The sequence below is a fragment of the Camellia sinensis genome, chromosome 12, assembly GCF_055761805.1.
Source record: "Camellia sinensis isolate YWXY chromosome 12, ASM5576180v1, whole genome shotgun sequence".
Classification (NCBI taxonomy): Eukaryota; Viridiplantae; Streptophyta; class Magnoliopsida; order Ericales; family Theaceae; genus Camellia; species Camellia sinensis.
In genome coordinates, this window is record NC_138972.1 from 28952911 (window position 1) to 28963807 (window position 10897).

At 38.5% G+C, this 10897-nt stretch overlaps 1 protein-coding gene across 1 annotated transcript; it reads right to left on the minus strand.

Moving 5' to 3' along the window:
- Window positions 1-512: 512 nt before the first annotated feature.
- On the minus strand, window positions 513-10368 carry LOC114287885 (protein trichome birefringence-like 19). The gene is made up of 4 exons (XM_082896736.1): window positions 10242-10368; window positions 4614-5170; window positions 3699-4449; window positions 513-550 (listed from the first exon to the last, which is right to left on the minus strand). The coding sequence occupies exons 1-4, from the start codon at window positions 10366-10368 to the stop codon at window positions 513-515; spliced, it is 1473 nt and encodes a 490-aa protein (XP_082752862.1).
- Between the last annotated feature and the right edge of the window lie 529 nt (window positions 10369-10897).

Sequence of the window (10897 nt, forward strand, 5' to 3'; positions counted from 1 at the left end):
GTTTATCAGTTAGATTTTCTTGAGAGTCAGCCTCGTGCTCGACGGAACGTTTTTCCCCCCCGTGCTCAGCCTCTTGATTGTCCGGTTGATCGACAATGAGCACCATTTCGGCTATATCGATATGAGCCGTTTCTTCAACAAGAGTAGGCGGAGAAGATTCAACAGTAGGTGGAGGTTCAGATCAGTCGGCTTTGGCTTTCCTCCGAGCCGCCATCCTCTCTGCATTTTTTCTCCTGGCCATTTGCGTGAGTGACTCCCCAGCCATGTTCTCAGGATATGCGCCGGGAAGGTCCCCTAAGTCAGTGAAAATATCTTCGAATAAGACGTCTACTCGGTCTGAAGTGGATGGAGGGTTGAAGACAGCTTCCTCGAAAGCCAAATTTAGAGCCGCGTCAACCTCCTCCCCGAGACTATCGGATCTGTCCAAGACAAGCTGATTTGGCTGCTCAGTGACTTCTTCAGCTACTTATTCGTCCGCCGGCTCTGAATCTACAGCTTCGAGACCAATCTCCCTAAGATTTCTGAAGTTCGAGAAAATAAGCGCCGTAAGCTGCTGTTTGCCCTTTGGAATCGGAATGTTGTTTGCGGCCAAAAATGAAGCGTAAGTCGGCTTGTATCTCAAAAGTATGTGGGTTGTCCTCCCTTTCTTTTGGAGGTTTGGACGGCCAAAGAACTAGATCGCGGTTTTGATTTGCGCAAGTACAGCGCCGTCGGCCGAGACGAGAATTTTTTTTAGATCATTGCCTGCATAAATGAAACGATAAGTGCATAGAATATAAGCCGAGTAAATATATAACAAATACACATAAGGAACTAAACGGCTACCTAGATTGCCTTTTCGTCTAGGCACAGGATCTAGGCGATCTTCGCCCTCGCCGAATTTTCAGTTGCCTCGAACAACGACCATGATATCATCAACACACTTGCTAGAGCTGGCAAGTATAGTCACCAAATGATGGTTGGTGTCCTTAGCCCTGAGAAAATAGCGCCCCTACTAGCCAGAGGATTTGGCCAAGGCATAACAATGCCGAATAGCAGGGATACCAAGATTAAGCCTAAGGCGTCGGTTTAACTCTACGATTCCCATTATGATTCGGCAAAAATTTATGTTAGGGTGAGAAGGGATTAGACCCCAGTGGTGAAGGACGGCCCTTAAAAATGGGTGAAGGGGGAAACGGACTCCGCCCTCAGCGATTGATAGGAGAGGAAAGATGATTGTACTCTCATCAGTCCTCTTCATATCAATTATGCTCTCTGCCACGAGTAACAGATGGACGTCGTCAAGAATGGAAAAATGGCGTCGAAAACTAGAAACTCGATCCGCAGAAAGAAGGGCTTTCAAATGTTTTGCCATCCTAGACAGTTTAGGAGGTATGCTAAACTAAAAAAAACAAGGAAATGAGAATCGAAATGAAGGACAAGAAAACTTACAAGAAGCGGAGAAGACAATGACAAACGGGAGGAAGTTGCAGAGGTCGTGGAATGAAGGAGGTATACTGAAAGGCAAACAAGAAGCTTTGCGTATTCAAAAAACATACATTCGAAGAGACAACAGCGGCATTAAATGAATAAAGTGTACGAAGGGGCGGGAAATTGTAATGATGCCTAAAAGGCGTAGACGTTCTGACACTTGTGTTGGAATGAGGTTAACCGTCGTATTTTTTACTTTCCAAGTGCGAAACCAAACATGCCGATTAACTGGCGTTAATAGGATGTTTGGGGGGCAACTGTGGGAGCCAAATATCGGTTCATGGAGGAAAGCCAAATGAATTTGAAGAAAATCAGGATATATACGCTATTCGGCTCCATCCTGGGTAATCCTGAAGTCGAATACTCAAATCTTGAAGCCGAGTACGGATAGGCACATGACTGAATGGCCGATTGAGCAATTGTGCGCTGGATTGAAAGTGGGCCCGACTCTCGAGATTATGAAAAAGTATAAAAGAGAGGAGCATCAATCGAAGAGAGGTATGTGAGAATAGACTAAAGAAACTTAAGACACAAGCAAACGAGAAACATATACTAACTTATCCGTCGGAGTGCTAATTCTGGCACCCCCGACCGGAATGTTAATTCCTTTTTCAGGTGGCAATCAGAGGATCGAGAACCTCCATCAGGATTCAAGAGTATTTCCAAACCACATTACCACAGTAACTCTCTAACATCGAATCTAACTTGGGTTACCCACACACACTCCATCGCAAGCCACCAATCTCCATTGAGAGCCACTTGGTCATGGTCCAACCTTGCCACGTGCACCAAGAATTTTCCTTGCTCCATCAAGAGTTGTCATGGATTTTTCTTGCTCCATTGAGAGGCCCTGTGCAAACCTAAGGCCAACAACCTCAATGTTTCATGACCGCTGAGGTTGGACTCTACCTTTACACATGCTCCAACAATCTCTCCCTCATGTTTGAACCAAACATTGGGCCTCACTTTACTCCCCCTCAACATTGGGCCTCACCTTGCTCCCCCTCAAGTTTGATCTATCATCAACAGGTTTATTATCATAGATCATAAGCACTCCCTTTAATCTTGATTTATAACTGTCCAACATCGAGTCTAACTTGGGTCACCCGCACACACTCCATCGTGAGCCACCAATCTCCATTGAGAGCCACCTTGTGGCAGTCTAACCTTGCCACGTGCATTAGGAATTTTCTTTGCTCCGTCAAGAGTTATCATGAATTTTTCTTACTCCATTGAGAGGCTCTATGCAAACCCAAGGCCAACAACCTCAATGCTTTAGGAGAGCCAATGTGGGACTCTACCTTCACACATGCTCCAACAATCTCCCCCTCATGTGTGAACAAAACATAAGGCCTCACATTACTCCCCCTCAACATTAGACCTCACCTTACTCCCCCTCAACTCTGATCTATCATCAATAGGTTTATTATCATGGATCATAAGCACTCCCTTTAATCTTGATCTATAACTCTCTAACATCGATTCTAACTTGGCCACCCGCACACACTCCATTGTGAGCTACCAATCTCCATTGAGAGCCACCTTGTCGCGGTCTAACCTTGCCATATGCATTAGGAATTTTCTTTGCTCCATCAAGAGCTATCATTGATTTTTTTTTGCTCCATTGAGAGGCTCCGTACAAACCCAAGGTCAAGAACCTTAATGCTTCAGGAGAGCCTGCCCATAGATCGCTGGCCATTGGTTCTGATACTAGTTGTTAGGGAATTAGGGAGCTCACATGCGCACAGCAATACCGGCCCAATCCATTAAGGAGAAACTTTAGAGTCTACAAACGTCATATCAAGACCCAACATACATTATTTGGAACTCATACTCACTTAGAAGCTTAAGGTTATAAGTGGAAAGCTCATCTAATGTATATTAAGGCTCATCTATTTTACTCTTTATCCGATATGAGACTTTACCTTCACACATGCTCCAACACACGCTAGAGCCGTACAATATGAATTGTGATATTGTCCATTGCATATTTGTAATGGAGAGACCCAATTATATCATCCAAGAATAGATGTAATGACATTTACTTAATTTAATATAATTATAAATTTGATTTAATATAATTATAAATTTGCAGTGGATATGTAAAGCTTGTCGCTAAATAGAGGACGCCACGCCAACTAATTGTGTACACAACAATTTTTCCTATTTTAATATGACCAGGAAGATGTTTTATTGAAGAAATTTCCCATCAATTGATCCTTCAACACCTTCTGTCTTCAACATTTGAAGCAAAAGCTCATTCCATGTATCAATGGGTCCTGGCAAGCACCAATGCAGACAATCAGCAAAACGTTTCTTCTTCTTTGGTGGGTGACCATATTGGTTTGGGTGACCATCTGGTCTCAGCCTCATAGTTTCTGTGATATCCAACAACCTAAATTTCAACCCCCTTTCCTTCCCTTCCCTTTTCGCTGCCCAATACTCATCCAGTTGAATCTTGTAAAACATTGAAAGATACCAATCCAACTTCATTTCTTGCTTAGTAAATGGCCTCCTCCTCACGCAATTCCCTCTTCCTTCCCATTCCTCAGTCTCAAAGTGTGTTGGCGTGATTGTCCTTAAAAAAACTATCCCTTTAAAGTTCTGAAGATCTAGAAATGTCCTAAATGCAGTTTGGAAGGCCTTCCTGAATCCATAGTACCTCGTAAGGTCTGTCATGTTCTTTTTACTGCACATGTTGCACCCAACATCCTTATACTTTTCATGGTACATTATTGGCCTAGAGAACCAATGTCCAGTTGATATGATCACGTAATCGAGATTTTCAACCTTTGTTGCCCAAGTCTCATCAGCCTCGTCTAAATACAGATCTATGGGGTTCAAGGAGAAAGCATCAACACCATGGGCTTTAACCAGATGAGTGGTCAATAAAAGTTCTAATGTGAAATTGTAGTCAGTATAAACCCAGCGTCTGAACGTTGTATCGTTTGTACGCGATTCATCTACAGGGTGAGCAACCTGATAGAGAAATAATAACAAAGGTTAGATTTGTCTCCAGCCTTTTTTTTTTTTTTTTGTCAGTACTCGAGCAACCTGACGTATCATTTGGCTAAGACTTACAGCAAAATGAGATGAAATGGTGTACTAGTTTACAGCAGATTTGGAGTAAGTGGATAACTTACGCTAGTCAATAGGCAAAGCAGTGACTGCGCTTGATTTCTTGCGACAGAGTCCCCAACAAAGGCCATGGACTTCCCTCTGACAGTCTCCAAGAATTGAGCAGCATCGAAGACCGGTAGCTCACATCCATCTGGTTTCCACCTCCACTTCATGAACTCTGTGTCTGGTCTTCCAAACTTGATGCAGTTTTCTCCATCATCAATCACACATCCACTTTTGTTTGTGTACAGAGGCCCTTGTGGATATGGAACCCATTTCCCACTAAATATGTTACTACATTCTTTCTCTAACCTATTAACTCTACTCTCGGACTCCCTGGGATTAACTTTAACTTCATCATTGTTTTCTTCATAGAGAGGGACTGAAACATCAACATTACCATTAAGTTCTTGAGACTGCGGTAAAAATGGCAAATTGCCTCGCAGATGATCAACGGGGAGGATTAAGATGGCGACAACTAAGACTAGGATGATCAGTAGGATTGTCTTCTTGTAGTGCTTGAGTGGTGAGTTGTACCCACTTGGAATATTTGACAGGTTGGCCCTCATTTGAGGAAACTCTGAAACAAGAAACTATGCATTTGGGGTTACATATACATACATATATATGCTCAGTTACAAAAGAATTTGTATTGTCTGTGTTGTATTCTGATTTTAAAATGACATACACATTGGTGCAGAAGTTTGGCATAAGGATTTACATTCTAAGCTGTATCCTAATTAATATGCTATGTACTTATTGCAGTTCTATAACCTCTCTGATGTAATTGTAATTGTAATTGTTTCATATTTTCCCGTCCGTTTGCAACCATGGTTCAAGCATTTAACACTTCATAACAGTCATGCAAATTTTTGGTCAGAGTCGATATGCTAATTTTATTTTTTTCTATTTTATATATATATATATATTTTTAAGAAAAATTTCATGATTTGAGACGAGAGTTCTTTATCCTCTCATGATTTAAATGTAAGCAAATAGCCCTTATATGATTTTGGATCAAAGTACAATCGTTAACTCGGTTAACTATACAGATGTGAAATGACTATTATGCCTTTAAGGGGTTGTTTGGGGTGATCTAAATAAGTGCACTTTTTGTCTTTTTACGAAAAGATGTGCAGAAAAGTAGAGAAGTGATGTGATGAAAAAAAGATAAAAAGATAAAAAGATGGATTATATAGGGGATGCCAAACCACCCCTAAATCTTATATATTATTTTATTATTTTCTTTCAATTTTCTGTCATATACATAATTTTTAATTTTTAACATCAATTCAGTTAAATCATAATTAATCATAAATTCTTAATTATTTATTGTAATTCCTAACTTTTTTAATCTAATTTTAATATAATTACATTTTAGATCACAATTAATCCTAAATCTTTAATTATTTATTGTAATTTCTAATATCTTGATCTAATTTTAGTTTAATTATTTTTTAGATCAATTCTTAATGATTATTAATTTTATACTTTTATTTAATTATACTTTAAATCAATTCTTAATTATATTTTATATTTTAGATCAATCCTTAATTATATTTTATTTTAATTTAATTTAATTTTAATTAAGAGTTTAATCTAATTTTAAGTTTGGATAAGATGAGGGTAAAATTATTTTTTGTTATGTGAATTTGACTTTATTTTTTCAAACAACCAAGTTCACTTTAAGTGTGTGTGATATACACCTTTCGTTAGTTTGGATGAAAAAATTAACGATGACACTTTAATCCAAAATCATATGAGACTTTCTGACTATATTTAAACCACATAGGAATAAAGTGCTACAGCGTCAAACTAATAAAGTAAAATAAATTTTTCATTTTATTTTTATAACATTTATGGTATTATTAGCAAGATCATTGAAAACTGAATCAGAAAACTTGGGTTTAATGTAAATGCATTTTATGCTAACTGATGTCCACATATTAGCGAGTTTAATCTTGTAGGACTGTTACATATTCTTACATCAATTGGTTAATTTAGGGGAATTCTCTTTAGGAAAATACTATGGATCTAAATAAATTACCAATTTTTTTTATCAAATCTCTTATATGGATGTGAGACCTACACAAATTATATGTGTAGGTCCCAACCCACATGAAAAATTTAGTTAAAAAAATTAATAATTTATTTGAGACCTCTAACATAACTCTTCTCTTTAATTCAGAATGATATGAAAAAGCCAGCTCTGCAGGTGTTTTTTGACATCATGACCATGATGTGGTGATGAGTATTATCCACCCAACATTGTGACAATTGTTCAAGTTACAAAATCAATGTCTCCGCCCCAAAAAATAAATAGATTGTGTACCTCCTAGACCCAGAGCACTCTATAGTATGACCTTTAATCTTGATAGATATTTTGTTACAAAGTGAAAAGGACAAAATTCAGATATATCAAATGTATAATTTTTTTTTTTTTTTTTTTGTATAATATTTCTATGTTGTGAAATGTCTATGAAAGTATCACATAAGACGGTTTTGTGCATTGTTGTGAAAGTAACACTAAGTTGGAAAGATGTTTGACAAATTACAAGACTATTCATAGGTGTCAATGTTAGAACAATTCATCTTGAATTCTTCAATTGGTGTTCTTCAGGTTTTCAAAATTTGACAATGAACTTGTCCATGTAGAACAGAAAAATGATGCTTCAAGTCGCATTACTTAGTTGCATTCCTAAAGACAATATTTGCACCCACCAAAAGGTGTGCATGGGGTTACAGCAAATTTGCCTCCAGGATACAATGAAGTTTGATCTAAAGATCAAGTCTACCGGCGTCTGCACTGATGATAGTAGATCAGAATACTCTTGATATAATCAAGAAAACCAAGATACTGATAATCAAATCTGTAGAACTTGATTGCTAGTAAGAAAAGAAGAAATTTGCTTAAGAAACTCTTGATTGAAAACTCAAAATCAAGAGGGAGAGAGAGAGAAAGAGTATAGCAAGAATGCTTCTGAATGTTTTGGATGGAATGAAATGGCTGATTTCGCAGCCTATTTATAGGCCTTGATGCACTGATCAAATGGTCATGTCCCTTGATCACATTCGACCGTTGGATCGACGATTGACGGTGCAGATCATTCTCACACCGAATAGACGCCTTAACTAAGCACACCTAATCACGATCGGGTGTCATCTCATCCGTATGATCGCACGCCACCCAATCAACAGCTATGATCAACCTGCTCCAGATCGGACACACAACCGTTTGATTAGTTGGTTGACTCATCGCCAACAGACAACACGTCACTGCCACGTGGAGCTGACTGTATTCCACATCACTCATGCCACGTTGGATCCACATCATCTCTCCAACCTGTCCGATGCAAATAGGAAAACGCCCTCACGGTGCCTTGCACTGACGCATCTGTGCTAAATGCAAAGTGCGCCATCAAACGCCACACAGCTCACTACCCACGCCATGCGCGTACATGTGCGTGTGCGGATGGTACGAAGCACCATCCTTGCGGTGTGGGTGCATGCACACTAGCTTTCACCTCATAATTCCATATTCAAAGAAATATTCCATATAGCACTTTATTAAGTGTTCCATGTTTTCCTCTCTTTCCGATGTGGGACAAAAGCCCTAAACTTATTTCATGCTATCCAAAGAAAAACATGAAAGGTTTTGAAAACACCCAAAAATAAACTATAAATTTGAAAACCCATTTTGAAAATTCCCTAACGTTCCCTCACCATTTTCAAAATATCAGATGATGATACTTGGTTCACTTGGCAGCCTTATGTATAGGTGAAGATATCTTACGATTTGAATCATTCACTTAATGAAGACGTCTCAAAGTTGGTCAAGATGGCATAGTAGACTTGTCTTTGAACTAGCGATCTTATACGACTAACCGGACATGTCTCACGCACAGTACAGTTTACGTCAAGTATTCAAACAAACCGACACGTGGATTGGCCTTGTGTCTATATCCTGTTTCATGAGCGCTCTAGAGTCATGCCCTTGGACTCATAGGAAGCGGCACCACCTCCTACACTCACATAGGTAAGCTTACTAAGAGTACCTTTGTAATTTACAATACCGTAACAACTCAGTTGTAAGCTTATTAAGAGTTTGCTAACTCATCCTCTTTTTTTCACATTACAGGTACCAAGCACTTCAACCTTAGGATGACAATGAAATAAAACTAAGTGCTTGCAATCACTACATATGGTGTACTTGGGCTCATTGAACTTAAGACTTGATATTTCAAGCGTTGATCGAGTTTCCACCAGGAGTAATTATGTTAAGTGGGCTTAAGACCCATCCCCTTTGATGTTTTCCACACCAAATCCCTTGCAAGTCCCTTTGTTAAGAGGTCAGCCAAGTTTTCACTTGACTTTACATAACTAATGGTAATCACACCTTCTGTGATTATTGCCTAACACAGCTATGTCTCAGTCCTATATGCCTGAACTTTCCATTATAGACATGACTATAAGCGCGTGATAAAGTTGCTTCACTATCATAATGCAAAGATATTGGTTACATAGGTTTTGGCCATATCTTAATCTCTAACAAGAGATTCCTTAACCACTCTGCCTCTTTATTACAAGAAGCCAATGTTACAAACTCTAATGCTATGGTTGAGTCTGTTATGCATGTTTGCTTCTTAAAATCCCAGGAGATAGCTCCTTCTCCAAGAGTAAAAATCCAACCACTCGTGGACGAGTGATCTTTCACGGTCAGTTATCCAACTAGCATTCGTGAATCCTTCCAGCACTATTGGATAGCCATTATAGACTATTCCATAGTTTATTGTTTTTCTCAAGTACCTAAGTACTCGGTTAACAGCATGCCAATACACACTACTGGGATTATTAGTGTATCTACTAAGTTTTCCACTATAAATGCAATATCAGGTCTAGTGCAAGTCATGGCATACATTAGGCTACCTATCACTCTTGAATATTCTAGCTGATCAACAGCTCTTCCAATATTAGGATACAATTTCAAATTTGAATCAAACGGTGTGTACAATTATATTGATTAAATTTCTTAAGAATTTTCTTGATATAGTGCGACTGGGTAAAAATCAAATTATTGTCCTTTCGTTTGATCTTAATACCCAAGCCCATGTCTTTCATACTAAAGTTAGACGATAAGAAACTTTTAGTACTTTTAATTACATCATTGTAAATACCAAAAATAAGCATGTCGTCTACATACAGGCATATGATTACACCTCTATTGCCAGTAAACTTACTATACACACACTTATCAGATTCATGTATCCTAAAACCATTTGATACTATTACTTTGTCAAATTTCTCATGCCACTATTTTGGAGCTTGTTTCACTCCATGTAGTGACTTCACGAGTTTACACACTTTGTGTTCTTGACCCTGTATAACAAATCCTTCCAGTTATTGCATGTAGATTTCTTCATCTAACTCTCCATTTAGGAAAGCGGTCTTAACATCCATTTGATGGATTTCAAGCTTGTAGATTAAGGCTAAGACAATCAACACTCGAATGGCAGCGATTCTAGCCACCAGAGCATATGTATCAAAATAATCGATACCCTCCTTTTGAGTAAAACCCTTAGCAACTAATCTTGCTTTGAACTTGTCAATTGTGCCATCAACTTTCATTTTCCTTTTGAAAATCCATTTACAACCAATTGGATTGGATCCAGGTGGCAAATCAACAAGTATCCAGGTATTGTTACCCATGATGGAATCCATCTCATCGTTTATTGTTTCTTTCCAGAAAGCAACATCTGAACCCATATTCAAAGTAATCATTGTTTACTTACAATAAGCTTTCCTAGTTCCTTCTACAAGGTAAACAATGAAATCAGGGCCAAATGACTTCTCAGTCCTAGCCCTCTTACTCCTTCTTAGCTAAACTAGCTCATTTGGTTCATTAGACTCAATGTGTTCATGTCGTTCACTTTCCTCTGTAGACATCAAAGGAGTTGATTCATTTTCTTGTTTAGAATTTAACCTTGGAATGGTTGTGAAACGATTCTCATAAAACGATTCTCATCACGTGATTCAATTATGGTATTTGTTTCCACTGAACCATTGGGCTCTATTACCAGAAACCTATATGGTTTGCTATGTATAGCATAGCCAAGGAATATGCATTCAATTCATTTTTCACCTTATTTCTTCCTTTTAGGTTCAGGCAATCTGACTATTGCTCTATAGCCCCATGTTTTCAAGTAACCTAGATTCAGTTTTTTGTTTCTCCAAAGTTCATAAGGAGTAACATTTCTTCCCTTGAGAGGAATTCTATTGAATATGTGACAGGCAGTGAGCAAGGCTTCAC